Source organism: Apteryx mantelli, chromosome 6, assembly GCF_036417845.1.
Source record: "Apteryx mantelli isolate bAptMan1 chromosome 6, bAptMan1.hap1, whole genome shotgun sequence".
Lineage (NCBI taxonomy): Eukaryota > Metazoa > Chordata > Aves > Apterygiformes > Apterygidae > Apteryx > Apteryx mantelli.
Window position 1 is genome coordinate 43,030,914 of NC_089983.1, and position 17,174 is coordinate 43,048,087.

Genomic DNA, 17,174 nt, shown 5'->3' on the forward strand with positions numbered 1-17,174 from the left:
CAAAATTTCATTTGGGAGGAAAGCTTACGAAAAAAATCCACTAAACCTGTGAATAGGTGTGCAACCAGAACTTTGGATTTGGTGTTCACAGTTGATTCCACATAAATTTTATATTTTATTAATAATTATTATAGATAAATAATTTATTAATAATGCAGTTGGAAAGGCTAAACATTGAAAGCCATCAAATTTTGGTTGGAAAGGAAAAAATAATAAACTTGCAGAGATGGAGAACTTACATTTTTCAAGGTATATAATTTGAGGTCTAATAAGACTGCATCAGTAGTTGGGGACAAAATTAAAATTGCTGGATACTTATATACCATAATTATCAAATATTAAGATTTATTTCTGAAAATGGAAACTAACTGAAGTATTAAGATATATGTGAAATTTTATTTTTTTCTCTTAAAATGCTTGGAAATAAGTCTTTAAAAAACCTGCAAGTGTTAAGTCTCTAGTCTGTGTTTTGATCCATTTTGACAAACTGACTGTATAATGGTTACGTAATACCTCACTTGAATGTTAAGATATGAATCTAAGTGAATTATTTGTTTCTGCAGAAATGGCAAATTAACAGTCTTGGTAACTGGAATGATCTGTTAAACTCCAGAGCAAGTGTAATAACTGAGGGGGCAATGAGGTCAACTCCAGCTACGCCCATGTGTGTGATTCCTGATCACATTTGCCTTTTGGTATTAGCCTGGCTGTCGGTTTGTGTAAATCGTGCTCCATACTTCCCCAGCGTAGCTGAATGCAGAGATGCTGTGTGCTGCAAAATGTTCACAACATTCTTTGTGTCATTTGTGATTTTTGCTGGTTGGATGCAGGGACTTGCAGCTTTTCCCTGTTATTCCTGAGCTGAGTGTGAAGTAGTGTTTTAGTACTTAAACCTAACAGACTGCCTTCTTGTTTTCTTTCAGTGGATGAAAGACATGTGGCGATCAGATCCCTGTTATGCAAGTTACGGCGTAGATGGGTCCACATGCTCCTTCTTTATTTACCTCAGTGAGGTCAGTAATCTTTTCATCCGCACGACAGGACCATCATAGTGCTCCGTATTTCTTGGCAACCACTTGCAAGCATTTCTCAGAAGAAATCATAATTTTCTTAGAGAGAATTCAGTAAAGAGGAAAATAACAAAGTGTTTTGCTGTAATTCGTAAGTCACCCAGGTATTTCTAACCTGGCGAATTCTGGTGTTAGGTGCTGAATTGATGTGAACAGCAACTGACCAGTGAATACACATTAGAAATCCTATTTATTCTAAATATGCAGCTTAGTCGTAGATCCTTGCCTCTGGACACTTTTTCTATTGCTTTCTGTGTAACTCCTGAAGTAGCAGGAAGTAGGAATTTTAGGGGAGATGGTTGGCAGTTTGGGAAATACTTAGAATGTGAAACTAGGTGATATGTCCTCCTAGGAAGCGTGGCACTGCCTACTTGGAGACTGTTCATGAGTTGTAGGGTCTCTTACCAAATAAATAAATATATCACCCAAAAGTCACCTTTTTGAGTGAAGTTGCAGATAGATTAGCTAGAGTTACTAGTACCTGTCAGAACTAAAGCCCAGCTTTGTAAGCAGCTCAAGTGCTTGCCCTTTTTTGTACAGCTTTCCTGTTTCCTGAGTAACACTTGTTTTCCAAGAGTGGCTTTCGTCAATCAGGTTTTATTCGGAGCTTTTCTACTGGCTTCTGGTGTATGCCAGAAAAGGTCATACATATTTGGTCACTTGACCTCTTCCTTCTTATTAATAAAATTGTGATAACTTATGGCAATTGATATTGGAAGCAGTATTGGTAACTAATGACTTACTGCTTGCAAAGAGCTTTGAGATCTAAAGAGGTTGCAGAATTGCAAAGTCATTAATTGTTGTAGTTTTTGCATGATTTAGGGGGAGGAGTTGGATTTCTTAATTATGTATTTGAGATAAAAACAATCTGTTATTTAAATAACTCAGTTGTAATGAAAGAAAACTTACTCAGTTATTTTAATTTACTCAGCACTGGTCAAACTTTTCAGGGCATTGCTTCAAGAAGCAGTAATAGTTAAATGCATATCCATAGTACCTAGCTGAAGAAATAGAAAATTAGTTTTTTAATCATAAATTTGACTCATTACATTGCTAGCACTTAGTGTTGATTTATTTGTGGGCTATAAAGCTGGGGAAGGAAAAAATAGAGGATGACTATACCATTTACCCTCTTATTTGTCATAGAAGTTGGAGATATGGTTTCATGATCATCTGACGTTGATCTAAGTTTCTACTAAAAGGTTCTGTTTTGGCATCAGTGCAGTTATGTTTGTGCTGGAGTATTCTGTCAGCCAGTTGGTTCCCTAGCTTTTTTATGCAGATGTTTTTATGCAGAGGCTTGTCAGCTGAAGGTGAGAATTTACTATTCTTAAATGACACAGACTTATTTTGTATTGCTATTAAATCACAATTTTCTGTGACAACCTTCTGTATTTGATCACTAATTTTGACAACTTGGTAGATGCCATTAGTTTTTTCATAAATGATCTTTCAGTTCATCCTCCTAGTGAAATGGCGAGCAGATCTCACTCCTAATGTGCCTGGTGTTTCAGAACGCAGATGCTGGTCATGTGGATACTGATAACCACTTTTTAGGTGCATCAGTTATAACATAATGTTCTCCTAGTCCAAAACTGAGAGCAGGCAGTTTCTGAAATACTCTGTGCTTTGGCAAAGGACTCTCATCTCTTTGAGAAAGGGATCCGGTTTTAAAGTGTAGTGATAGATTCTGCTCTAAACTTTCTTCCTATTTTTACAAAATCATTTGCGTACTTTATTAGGCTGGAACTCAGTTACAGCAGCAGGCATCATGTTTGAATTATTTTGTTCAACTAAAACTTGTAGGCTTTTAGGAGGATTTTTGATCAAACTTTTCAGCATCTTGGTGAAGCAGAGAAAAATTACTATTAAAAGCTCTATGTTGACTAATTTATTACTTGGTAATTTCAGATACTGTATCATATATGCATATATGTCAGTTGCATAACAGTTTACAAAAAACTATTTTAATAAACTGGCATTTTAACAATTCAGTTATCCTTTCAGGAAACGCCATAGGTTTGGGGTTTTTTTGCTTTTATAAGTTTACAACTAGCAGGAAGTAGTGTGAAGAAACTTTATTTTCATCTTGTTGGTGAATGAAATATATTTGTAATTCTTAAATGTTATGGGAGGATTCACTAGGCTGCTTCATTTTTAGTGCTATGAAATAAGCTTGTCTTTGTTGGAATAATCTTTTTAAATTGCCTACTCTCTGTACAAGGTAATATCAAGTATTTTCATAAATATTGTAGTTGTAGAATATGTTTTAATTTTTCAGTCTATCCTCGTAGTCTAATATATTATGTGCAATATTCTGGAAGATTAGTATTTCTTTAAACTCAAAGCCAGGATATCTTGTAACAGATAAAATATCTAATGCATTAATTAAAGGAAGTGTTGTTTTTCCATTGGAAGTGCTGCCTCAATTTACTTAAATTATTGAAGGGTTTAGGGATTTGAAATTTTTCTTTAAGCAGCAATGCTGAATTTGTGCCATTTCTTGTTTCTTAATGGAACAAAGGTACAATATTTCATCTGTGTATGTATTTGGGAACTGCAGACAAAGGTCTTGTGCTTTTTTTTTTTAATGTTCTCCCATGACAGAACGTAAAACTAATATTGGTTGAGCGTGTTATTAACCCTGAGTTTAAATTCAACGTTCTTAATCCTATGATTAATGCAGTGATTAATGCCCAGCAGCAGAGGTTGGAAAGCTTAAATGTTTGCGAATGCAAGCATGAAATGAAATTCTAATAACACTACAATGATGTGGATTTATGAGGTGTGTTGGCTGCTAAGGGTAACTTGGAAATGCTGTTGCAAGAGTAATTTGTCAAAGCGGACAGTGATGAAGAATTGACAGTTTATGGTATGGTTGTGCAGCTGGATGATAAATGTGCCTGCAGAACTCTCAAGTGAAACCTGATGGCTTAAAATATTAAAATGTGTTTGGGTACAGGAAGGATATTAATGTTTAAGACTTTTCTATTTTACTTTAAAATTAAAATATAGTAATGAGATGATTGTGTACACATCCTCAGTTTGAAAATATAAAGTGGGTATTAAACAAATTATGCATATGTCTACCTTTGTTGTTAAAATCACTTCTACAGTCTAATGTGACAAGCACCTGTGTTCTTCCCTACTCTTTTGGGATGTACGTTTTTCCTGAAGCAGTTCAATTAAAATATTATTTATTACCCTCACCTAGCACTCTTTGTCAAGCAAATTCAAGCTTGTAAGCAACAGAGCCCAGATATCACGTTCTGTCCTAGAAAATGTGGCAGTACCCCAGAAAGGCAAAATAACTTGCCCAAGGTTTATGCAAAGGCTTAGAAACAAAGCTAGGAATAAAAAACAATCTTTGCCTGTCTGCCATATGTCCTCTTTACTTTACGTTGTTGCCACATGTGTCTACAGAACAGAAACGGCACAGTCAAAATCCAGGCTGCCCCCAGTGGTCTCTTCTGCAGCCCCTGCACCAAAAGGAGTCTTAGCAGTTCTGCTGCCTCTGGTTGCTTTGGTGGTGCCCTTGCAGGAGTGTGAGCATCCGTGACAGCTGGCTGCACAGCTCTTCCCCCTTTCCTCCTTGTGGCTTGGCTGCTCAGGCAGGATGGGAGGCAAGCGGGGCAGGAGAAGGAAAGCAAGGAGCAGTTTAATTTAAAGCTGTGGCCTGTACAGACTTGCAGACATGCGGAATCCGTACAGCTTTGTCTTGCTGTTTTGCTTCAGGCACCAGCTCACTCCTGGTGGATGATACGCAACTGCGCAGTCCTCCGTGGCGCTGTAATTGTGCTGGAGCCTTTGAAAGGCTGGAGGAGACGCAAATATCCTGAACAGCAAAACCACAGCCTTCTCCGCTCTCAAATGGCAGAGCAGGGCAGCAGTGAGAAATAGGGAAATTTGAAAAGCAACTTAAACTGTCTCTGAAGTTTCTAGGTAGCTGGGATTTTGTTACCTTTTAGTTGTGATACAAATTTATCTGCTGAGAAGAATTATTTCCTTTTTAACTAGCTTTTAGTTACTAAAAAGCCAGCTGCTTACCACTGTACTGCCATTGGCATAGTTATTGTCATGGATGGCATTGCCTCTGGGGAGAGAAACGTGAATAAATTAATTCCTAGACAGGCCAACTTTATTTCATTTCAAAATGTCAGTTCTCAGCCAAAAAATGACGTTTTTAAAAATATCTTTTAGAAAATAAATGTTAATTTGCATGCCATTTCCCAGCTTAACCAAAACCCAAACTTCTTAGGGCTCCCTTTCTCTCCATCTGTGCACTCACTGTCTCCAAGGGGAGCAGGCGCAGGACCGCTGCTGGGCTCAGCAGCCAGCCGGGAGCTTCAATGCAGGTCACTGCAGCCCCGGGAAGCTGCCTCTCTCCTGCCCCCATGGGTCGTCACGTTGCTCCGTCCGTCAGTGCTGGAGCTGGGCAGATTTCAGTAAAACCCCGGGCTTTGGATCTCCTGGCTCCTCTTTCAGATGCAGGCATAGCGGTTGGTACCTGTCTTGAAAGGGGATGTAACACTTCAGAAGACTAAAGCTGTTTCAGAGCCAAGGCTTCCAAGTCTTCCGTAGCTTTTGCATATTCCCTGGAGTACTGCTGGAGAAAATTCTTGTTTTCAGTTCTGCTGACTTGAAGGAAACGGAATACATGCTTTGGTTACAGCAGTACTTTTCTTTACACTGCTACTCTCGCTGTGAGGGATCAAGCAGAAAAATACAAACTGAAGACAATTCTGAGGCTGGAGTTTGAGGCGCAGTTTAAAAAAAAAAAAAAAGGAAATCGCAATTATGTAGGTTCCCCAAATCCTTCCAATATGGCTAGTTTGCTGCAGCTTGCTCATTTTTTATGTGGAAGTCCCATTTCCAACACTACTGCATGTGTAAGCTAATTCCTAGCACTGAGATGAGTTAGTGATTTCCATTTCTTCAGTGTAATGTAATATCAAACCAGCTTCCTTGAATACTACGCAGTTACTCAAAAAAATGACAAAAACAGTATTTTTGTCTGAAATGTAAAGCAGCGGAAGCTGGAACCGTAAATTCTTTAGTAGTTTAATGTGTGTCCCTGAGAAATTGAAATGATAACCATATTCAATACTTTGTCACCAAATCATCATTCCTTTCCATTAGCATATTGGCATATTGGCCTGTATTTGAGGGATCAAGGCTCAGTTCTCTCTCTCCCTTTTTTTTTTTTAAGCTCAGACACTTTAAACAGGGAGTTAGGTTTTTTTTTTCCATCTCGTTGGAGAATGCATAGATGCCAAGCTAAGAGGAATCAAATTCAGTGCACATTACTGAAGTTAGGTGAGAGACTATTGAATGATGATTATGTATAAAATTTCATGTTGCAGCATGACTGAGACTGTGGGTGTGGAACAACCAATGTTTGGGGTTGCCTATGGAAGAAACCAATCCAGAGTTACCTGTACACACTTCTTTATTTCACTGAACAGACAGGTAGTCATCTTGCACACTGCATATCAAAATGAGTACCTGTCACTGATCGACTGCTAAACAAAGTTATTCCAACTTCTGGAGGAATTGAGAAAATCACCTTCCTCAGGGAAGCAGTTCTTTCTTTCTTGAATGGATTTTCTGGGTGAACATTAGTCCTCTTCTCTTCTCTGCATGCATTCATGCTGCCTAATAAATTTAAAGATGTACCTTCTTTCACGAGATGTTACAGCATTGTTTTTTAATTCCCACTCTGGGATTGATACTGGATGCCTAATAGTAGCACTTCACCATGGATAGAATTCCACTGCTCCAGTGACACCGCTCACCTGGTGTGCAAAGGAAGGTGCTTTAGTTTCTCTCTATATGGTCTGCATCTGCCCGGCAGAAGAGGCCAAAAGGAAGACTGTCACAGGAGACAGTATCCTTCAGCTTAGCAAAATCTTTATTACTACATTTCTGAGGAAGAATTATTGTAACAGGTATAAGCTGCAAATCCTGTATAAACCATACTCTTCTAATTTGTTTGGTTTGTTTTGAGGGCTTGTTTGTTTTGGGTTGTTTTTTTTTTTTCTGTTGTTAATTATTTGACTTACGAGCAAGTTACGTAAAGGTAAATCCACTGTGAGAGTGGATTGTCTCTGATATGGGACTAGAGGAACTCTAATTTCAGTTTAGACAGAACCCCAGAGCAATTCTGTACCTCTGCTTTTCACTAATTTCTGGAATTATGTAGCACTTAAATTCTGGACTTCCAAAGTACTATGCAACCTGCCTTTGCTACCTATGCTCTAGGCAGCACTATGTCTACTGTGATTAAAAAACTGGCAGGGAAGACCTGAGTCTCCAGATGGACCTAGTCTCTTGAGCATGATCAAAGACTACCTAATGTATTTGATCACCATTGAATTCAACACTAGATACAGCAGGCACGGCTGCTTTTAGTCAAAAAATATGACAGGAGGAAGATAAATATAGTCTATTCTGAATAATAGCTTAGCCTTTAGATCACTCATCCACAAAATGGGCAGTCTTCAAATCTGCAGTTCCTGCTTTGTAAGAATCTTCTTTAACTGCTAATCTGTAGTCTAGAATCATATGGGGCACTCTATCCTTCGCATTAAATCATGCGGATGACAGCAAAACAGTTAGTTGCTATGGAGAGAATAAGCTAGGGAAGGAACTGATGCTAACCCAGGGAGAGAGAGGCCCCCCTGGAAAGGGGGGAGAGGAGTCCTGGTTCCTTTTTCAGGGACTGTTCTATCTTTGCCTTAAATCATCAGATAAAATGCGTAATCAGTTAAAGGGCAGGATCTAAATGAACACTGCTCTCCTCCTTTCTCTTGCTCAAACTTGTGGCTTACTGCTGTGTGAATATTCCTTACCTAGACAAATACAAGGCTGAAGTGTTTCTGTATTTCTTTTAGAGATTTCATCTCGACGCACTTCACTGTTAAAATAATCCTTTCTGTCATCACTGCCAATGACAAGGGAAACATCTAACAGTATGGAGCAACACCATGTTTGTAACTTCATACTGTAGCCTTAAGCCCATGCTATATCATCCTCCTGTGTATCACTATATGCATATATATATATATATATTATATATATATGCAGCCTTTTCCTTTGTACGTTTTATTTAATCATAAGGATGCCTGGAGTCCAGGACAAGGTATGCTCTAATGCTGTCACATTCCCTGCAAACTTTTTTGTCATTAATTGGATGATACAATACAAAATCAGCAAAAACAGCAGTATGTAACTTTTCTGTGTCCCTGTTCTGCCCCTCACGTTCCCTGCCATGTCCTTATCTCATCCCTTACAGATTCAACAGAAGCTGATAGGCCCAGCAGATTAAGCTTTTTAGGCACTTCGGGAGCAAGGGAGGGAGGCTAGGTCCAAGCATGAGGTGTTTTCTTAGAGTTTGCATTATTGTTAGTGCTTCTTTATCACGTAAGGCCAAGGAGATGGTTTGAAGACCTCAATTCAAGCATATCCCAGCAGTTTTAGAAGTTCCTCACCTTTCTCACCACGTCCATAGTTGGAAGTTAGTACCTGCTGAAATAAAAACTAACCTGTACTTGTCTTACATCAATGCAATGCAAAATAAAATGGATTAAGTTATCGTTGATGTTTGCTAGGAGAAAGATCATTTCATGAGCGTTCTCCTGTACTTTTTCAATAACTATAGCACCCACCTTTGCTTTCAAGGAAGTCCCCATGACAGTAGTCAAAAGTCTAAATCTGAGAAGAGCAACTGTGGGACTTGCTGTTTAGAAATGATGAGTGCAGTTACAGTGCCTGATATGGGCCATATTTGGCCATGAAAGGCAATCAGGAGTATAACTTAACCACTTAGGTTTCATGTTTAGTTACAGGAATCCTTGTGGTGCTCTGTATGAGAAACCCTGAAGCCATAAGAACAAGTGGCAGTATGTGGATCTTAAGAAAAAAGCAAAAGACTGCTTTCTAGGTCCTAGGAAGCTCTCATGGGACCCTAGCCCCTGCCAAGAGCTGCAATTAGACGTAGTTCCTAGGGTCTGAGATGAGAGATTGCGTGTCCTGGCTAGGAAATGTTGATGTGTTCAGTCTGAGTTAAGGAGGGGGCAAGAGAGGAAGGCAAAGCAGTGAAAGAGCAGAAAGTGGTTGTCTTGACACAGGCCAGTGATATGATTGTTTAGATTATTTTCACCTGTCTTCCAGAGATGGTGCAATAAAACTAGTATGTGCATTGCGCTACTGTATATCATTACCTGAGGATAAATAGAGAGAAATGGAAAGCTGTTCACCTTGCTACTCATCAGGGTTAGTGTTAACTGTTACCTTTAATTCTGGCACCAAATATTAAGCGCAATTTCTTTACAGGCTCTTTAAGAGGACAGACTTCATTGAGGCTTTGTACATCTATTACACTGCTGTAGACCATAATTTTACACAATGCAGTGGAAAAAGCCTGTTAACTGAATGATTTTTACAACTTAGAACATCAATGATTGAAATATATATAAAAATACAATTGTTGTGTTTTTGGAGGGGAGCAGCTGTAAAATTTAGCGGCATGCTAGGTCTCTTGTGTAAGTAATATCAAATCAACAAGCTTTTTAATTCTATAGAGGAAGCTGTGAATTCTGTCACTTCCTTTTTTCAGTAGTTCAGCAGAAGCTACCTCTGAAGTCTTGGGTAACTTGTGTAATTGGGTAGCTTGAAATCCCCTCTCCCTTCTACCTTCTCCTCTCTGGAGGCGTGCACACCCCTGATCTTTACTGCTCAAGAATACCTGAAGTTCACTATTAAAATAATCCCTGTTTGGCTAGTTTGTCAGTCAGTATTCTGCTTCTCCATCCCTATTTTCCCTTGAGTCATTAAATTAGCTTAATAGGATTTTTGTCATCTTCCCCCCTCCCCGCTGTATGCCAGACCTGTGTTCTTCATCTTTGCTTTCCAGGTGCTCTTGTTGATTATTATTTCCATATTTAACTGCTCTCAGATTGAGAGCCATTGGCTCATAAAGATGAGCAGAATTCTTTTCTTCTTCCACAAGAGAATACCTTATGCATTCTTCCTATTGCATTTATCAGTCTTGAAAATTATGAAACAACTGGCGTACTTTGGAGAATACGTATTTAAAAATCCTCTGATAAGTTATGTTGGTCTTGCAAATGAAAAGAGGAATTGACTAATACATCAATAAGGAAAAGTGAATTCTAGGCCAACTATGTGCAGTGTTACTACTTTCAAGTCACTCCTGAAGTTCTTATTTGCGGGTAGAATTACTGTAATTTAATTTAGACTATAGGGAATATTTCTGAAAGCACAAAAAGACTTTATTTGTTTTTCTGTCACTGAGACATGCTGCTGGCTGTCCTTGGTAGCTCTGAAAAATATTCTATTCCTTTAGGATCCGTGATTGTGCAACACAAAATACGTGAAGCCAGAAAAGAAGGATGTACAGCGGTGCTTGAAATGTCGTGTCTTAATACAGATCAATTTTAATGCTCAGAACACTTTCCTGTAGACTCAACATTATTCATACTGCTAAAAAAAAACCCACAGAGATTGAGACTGTGCATGATTTGTAGTATGAAGCTTGCAACTCTTTTCTGCTAGTGATTCCTTAATTCATACTAGTTAGTTATGCCTATTAATTGCTACAATTTCTAGTGTCTTTCCAGAGTTGGAGAGCAGTGAAGAGCCTCATTTCAAATGGGGTTGATCAGGTCACTGCTATCAAATGTTGTATTAAATGTGCTGGATAACTTAAGTCCTAGCATCAAATTAATGTTTTGTATATAATTTGTCTGAAGAACCTAACTAAGCTTGATGCTTCTCTTTAACGAAGTTATGTTTTCTATTTTTTTTTCCCCCCATGGGATTGGTGGTCTAGGCAATCATTTGGTATGGTTAAGCTTTTAATGTCTAATATCTTAGGCTTATTGTAGTGTAATTAAGCTAAAATTGCGTTTTGACATGTCTATGACTGGAGGAACCATAACAGCAATTCTGAGTCCTGATTCTCTGGAAGTTGTGAACTTAATTGGTAGCAGTGGGATATCCTACCTGACCTGTAGATTTTTGCTTTTCTCCCTTTCCACTGTACGCTGTGTTTGTGTTGTGCTTGCGTGCACTGGCCTCTAACAGTGAGATTCCTTCTTTCCAAAATTGAATGGACCAATTTCTTAAGGCAGATGAGTAATTAAGATTCTACAAGAGCAATGAGATTCCTAGGGAGAGGAAGGGAGAGTGCAGGAACTTTCTGGGACTTGCATCATATGCTATTTCTACCCTAACTAGTTATTGTAGTTTCTTTGTAGCAGGCAATATTAGAAATATTGCAGTAGCATCAATTATGTTTCTCTAAGAATTACTGTTACTAGTTCTTGTGGATTCTACTATTTATAAGAACCTTCCAAAGAGGATGTTCTGACTTTTTGACCTTCTTTCATTCAACTTTTTGTCTATATTGCTAAAAAGAGAAATCAAATCTACAAAGTAGAACTCTGACCCTTAGTTTTCATTAGTCTTTGCCTTTTTATAGAGGTACCTTATAAGGGGAGCTAGGAAACATTGCAAAATATATATTGTTTTTTAATAACTGGAAGCATAAAAAGCTCACTGCGTTTTGAAAACAAGACCATTTAGAAACCATATTTATAGCATTTAACAGCTGACCAATGTCTTGAAAGGCATTTATCTCCTGTATTCATTGTTGTGAATGAATATCTAAATGCTACTTCTGGTTGCAAATTGTAAGGTTAAAATCGTGTTGAATTGCAAAAAGTCTCTTATGCTTTTCTTAGAAGACAGATTGCAAGAAGTGGTTTTATCTTCTGCTTGCAGTGACTTAGTAATCTGGTGCCTTATTCAAGCCATAAAAAGGTGAAATATAAAGGTAGTAAGAGAGTTTGATAGATCAATTGAAAGTAGAACTGAATGGTTGATTTTCCTTTCATTGTTTTACAGGTTGAAAATTGGTGTCCTCGTTTACCTTGGAGAGCAAAAAATCCCGATGAAGAAGCTGATCAAAAAACAATGGTAAACAGCATTAAAACAAGTATTTGAACATTGCTTATCTAATTTAGATAGAGGCTGTCTCATCTTGTAGAGCCCGTTGTTCTTAGATAAATCTAGCTTTAAAGGAACATTTCACTTAAAAGTTATACTCTGTTGTTTTTTTTCTTAATGGTATTATAGCAGACTCGTGAAGATTCCTGATATATATGATGTCTACGGTGTATTTTTCTGAATTTATATTGTGTTTCAGAGATAACTTTAACCTCATTTTGCAAACATGTGACCAAAACCAAATCTTATATTGTAGAAATAAATCTCTTACGAAACAATGTAAATGTGTTCTGGGGCTACTGCATGCTAATGATAAAAATAACTGTAATTTATGTAGCATAGAAATTTCTAGCCAAGGATTTCTTAAATAATTGAACTAAAATCTCAACTTTAGCATAAGGAACCTATCTTTTTTTCCTCATTTTTTAAATTAAGGAATGTGAAGCACAGAGTTCTAGTTTGGGAAGCTTTTTCACTTGTGAAAAGTACACTATTTAAACAATAAATTAAGCGGTTTTCTTTTTTTAATGCTTTGCTTGAAGGCTGAAATTCGTATAAACTTTGATTATCTCTACAAAATGATGTCAAGGCATGAGGAATTCAGGTGGATGATGTTACGCATCAGACGGATGGCTGATGCCTGGATTGAATCAATTAAATCACTTGCAGAAAAACAAAATTTAGAGAAGAGAAAACGAAAAAAGGTAAGTTAAAACACTTTTTCACTCCTGGCACATGCAATCATTCAGGCTCTTTTAAGTGTCTTTTTCGAAAAGTAACTTTGGAGTAGAAACATCAAATATGTCTAAAAGGTTCGTGTTTGTACTTGTGCCTCTTTTCAAGGAGCATTTTACTATTCAAAAACACTTTTTCAATGGGCTCTTGCTTTATAAGTAGTTTTATATACTTTCAGAGTCAATTTTTGAATAAGTTTCCTAACCTTCATATTTTTGGATAAAAGGGAGACTATGCAGAAGTTTCTAAAGGGAGAAACTTGTCTCAGAATTGACTACAAGCTGATGAAAGTGGAGTGTTTTATGCACTCATAGAAGACAACGTTAGTACATCTCCTTTGTTCAAAATTGATATGTTAGTGTCCTTCTGTTTTTGTTTTGAGTAGACTTAAAAGTTGGCCACAGTTTTGGGTTGGATCTGTTTGTAGACCTTCTCCTGTAATGAGTCCAATTTAAAGACCATAAGACTCTTGAACTCAAAAGTCCAGTTTTATTTGAATTTTTAAAATCCTTTTTTTTTTTTTTTTTTTAAGTAACCTCAACTAGGTAAGATAAAACAAAAACAAAAGCAAAAGTTGTAAACACAACTGTTTCTCTTCCTGCCTTGTTCTTAACTGGAGCCAACTCTGAGCACAGTCGTGTTTCTGCCTTTTCTTAAGCCCGGCCTGCTGCTGCTTGGCTCCCAGCTCGAGATTCTCGGCTCCTGCAGCAGGTCTGTGCCCTGCGCTGTTGCTGTCGTGTTCATCGCATGCTACGCGTTCTGTCCTTGAGCAGGCTCAGCCCCTCTCAAGGAGCAAGCCTCCTCTTTCAAGCAGCCGTCCAGCCTTTTCTTATTAAAGGAACAGAATATCTGAGAACGAATGAACTCAAGAATAAACAGAAGAAGCAGTACTGTCCTGCACAGGCAGTTTTGATGGGATGCTCTGATACCTACTGTTCTTTGTTAAAAGCTGTTTAAGGTTGCTCTGTAAAGTGTAATTTCATTTTCGTGTGGCCAGTTCTATCCTGGGAGCTGCACCAGGTTAGAATAAAATGGATTTTGGATGTCTCTTCTTTAGAGTGAAAGAAAAAGGTTTAGGTGTTTTGGGGAGTGTGTGTGTGTGTGTGTGTGTGCGCGCGCGCGCGCTTGGCACTGTATGTACTGACTCTAATATAAAACAGTCCAGGTATGTAGTGAAGTGTTTGGAACCCAGCTTCTGTGCCATGTTACAAAGGCAAGCACAGACTGCAAGGAACCTCCGAGAAAACTCTCCTCCGCTGGCAGCGAAGAGGCTGGGAAAGCCCCGTTACTCTTTTGTAGTCTTTCCAAGTTCACAATGGCTCATTCGCAACAGCATAACCTTAACTACTCTGTCTTGTTGCATGAGCAAGTATATCCTACGTGAGAATGTAAGTGGTTATATTAGAATAAGCTAATATGAGCCATGACTTTCTATGCAGCATAACAATTTGTTTTGTGAATAACTCCTTTTTTGTCATTTTGTTTTTGTTTACTTACTGATCTAGTGGCATATAATAGCCCCAAACAATGTGAAAACATTCTTATAATTACTGTTCTAGAAGTCTGTCACACAATTAAATTATAAGGTCTCACATTAAGGGGGTTTTGGGGTGTGGGTTTTTTTTGGTGGGGGAGGGAGCCTGGCCACAGTCAAAATTTAAGAGAAAATGCTGTGAGGTATACTAGTTGCATGTTTAATGTCAATAACTCTCATGTACAACTTTCTTTTTCAGATTCTTGTTCATTTGGGACTTTTGACAAAAGAATCTGGGTTCAAGATTGCAGAGAATGCGTTCAGTGGTGGCCCACTTGGAGAATTAGTCCAGTGGAGTGATTTAATTACATCTCTCTACTTACTGGGACATGACATCAGGATTTCAGCTTCACTGGCAGAGCTCAAGGAGTAAGGAGATTACTTTCAATTTTGAAACTAGAATACAAAAGAAATTGTAAACTCTTGAAGCCTCTATTAGTCCAGGATATAATTTCTTAAAGCATAAAATGAAACTGGTAGTTCACTAAAAAGACAATGAGATCATTTTCATGAGCTAAATATATATGGTATGAAAAGGATAATATGTTTTCACTGTAGCTTCAGGCTCCTGAGGCTTTGTAAATGAGTGCTGGAAAACTCAAACTAAGCAACTTACCAGGTTTTTAAGCAGCTGCAGTAAGAGGTGTTATAGACTAGCCTATTTCTGTGTCCTCTTCTTCAATTTCTGCTATTCTTCACTCAGTATCTAGTTTTAAATTAAAAATGTAAATCCTTTAAACACATTACTTTTGACACAGTTATTTGTCTATGTTTGGTCAAATTACTACCTCAGTTGTCTTTGTCTTGCTTGCCTATTAGTTCAGCATAATGTATCTGTTTTAAGTTTGAGCACATATATCTTTTTCTGTAGCTCTCACTTTTATAGAAAATGTGACAGCACCTTCTTATAGAGAGCTCTTACATCATAAAGCTGTCAATAGAAGTCAGAAATTATTTCAGATCATTCCAAAATACATTCTTTTTAAACATTCCAACTGTATTATGCTCTTGTTTAGACTAGATGAGGTTTTTAGTGAAAATTATCGTCTTATTCATGCATAAACAGTTCTTCAATAAATGCTGAGGGTCTTGATTTAAAAAGAAAATTAGAATAAGGCTTTTTTTGAAAGATGAATTATGACTGTAAATAGTATTATAGCATGAATTCAAGGTATTTGGGAAGTAATACTTCTACATATTCCTTCTTTTTTTGTTTTGTTTAGAATTATGAAGAAGGTTGTAGGTAACAGATCTGGCTGCCCTACCCAGGGGGATAAAGTTGTAGAACTCATTTACATTGATATTGTGGGACTCACTCAGTTTAAGAAAACTCTTGGTCCATCATGGGTACATTACCAGTAAGTATGACACTCATCTGACCTCTTAATTGCTTTGTTAAAGAGCTTTTCTTGAACAACATGTATAAGTATACAAAATACTGAAGTGAGTACATCCATGTGAAATTGAATTTATTTGAAAGTAAAAATGTAGCTCTCTGCCCTTCAGTCTTAGGAATAAAGGGGCTCTCTTTGTTGCATACCATCTTTCTTTCCCTCTGGCAAATTTGGAAGACAGTGGCCCAGATACATTATAGTATTTTCAAGCATTTTTAATATTATTGTATTACGTTATCTTGTTGAGTCGTCGTCGTTGTTTTCTTTCCCCCTCTTCTTTACCACCCCCCCCCCCCATAATTTTTTTCACTGATTTAATAGATGAGCTGAAAGATGATTGGATGTAGTTTTTTAGTTGAAGTACTACATGTATGTTTGTCTAACTGTTAGTGCTTGTAGCCATACTGAAATACAGATTGATGGCTGTGGAGATATGTCTATTATAATGGGTACTAAATAACTGTAACTGTAACAATGTGATTTTTTTTTTTTTTTCTGTCCCTTCCCATAAAATGCTGAGAGGGACTCACCTTCAGGAGCAGGTCTAAAAAATAAACCTGCTGGTAATTGCAGTTGTTGTTGCTTCTATAATCTATAAGCATCCTTTCGTTAGGAATGGAAGATGGTGGAGGTCGGTAGAAATTAGTTTGTATAGCCACCTTATTGAATACCGTTTTCTAGATGCATTTCTTTTTGTCATAACCATACATCAGCAAGGCTCACATGTTGTTCTAATATGTATCTACACCAAATGAAAACAAATCTAACTCACTGGCTTTGATTTTTCTGCACCTAATCAAATTAGTGATGTTCTGAGACCCATATAGTCCAGTAAATCCTGCTGGATACAGGGTACTGAAAGGTGTTCTCTGAAGGCAGAAAAGTTATTTTGTCCCTACCTCAAGATTTTCTAGAGCATTGCATCTTTTCAGCATAATTTTACATGGGACTACCGTGATCAACATTGCAGAAGAGATTACTCTTAGTCTCTTTTTTGAAACAGAGAAATAAATGGATATCTTGTTTTTAGCAGCCTGCTAATAAATCTCATCTTATTTTCTACTGCGCTACAGTTGGCTGGCTGGCAGCCAGATGTGATTGTCAGTAGGTGGTCACATGCACTATTGTAGAAGGGATATAAAATATATTTTTAATTTTAAAATGTTTCTTCCCTTTTGCTTCCAGTTTCCAGTATATTCTGTAATGAAGATATGGAAAAATGCCATGACCTGAGATTATTAGATTAGTTGTTCAATTTTTCCTGCTTATTTCATGAATCATTAAATTTTAAACTGTCAATCTAGTTTTCATTGATTTCTAATTTGTGGTAATGACTGACTCTTTCTGGTTTAAGAGAGCAAAATTAAATTTAGCTCTAAACAAATACTTTATGTAGTATAGGAGGTTTTT

At 37.5% G+C, this 17,174-nt stretch overlaps 1 protein-coding gene across 6 annotated transcripts in view; it reads left to right on the plus strand.

Moving 5' to 3' along the window:
* Nucleotides 1–17,174, plus strand: part of MGAT5 (alpha-1,6-mannosylglycoprotein 6-beta-N-acetylglucosaminyltransferase) — a 140,269-nt gene that overhangs the window by 72,101 nt on the left and 50,994 nt on the right. For all 6 annotated transcript variants that reach the window (XR_010884609.1, XM_067299359.1, XM_067299358.1 and 3 more), the window contains exons 5-9: nt 924–1,013; nt 12,000–12,071; nt 12,644–12,805; nt 14,570–14,739; nt 15,594–15,728. Coding sequence is in view for 5 of the 6 variants with exons in the window: in XM_067299359.1 (XP_067155460.1) it covers nt 924–1,013; nt 12,000–12,071; nt 12,644–12,805; nt 14,570–14,739; nt 15,594–15,728 (629 nt within the window). In the remaining variant the exon portion in view is untranslated. The remainder of the gene's footprint in view (nt 1–923; nt 1,014–11,999; nt 12,072–12,643; nt 12,806–14,569; nt 14,740–15,593; nt 15,729–17,174) is intronic.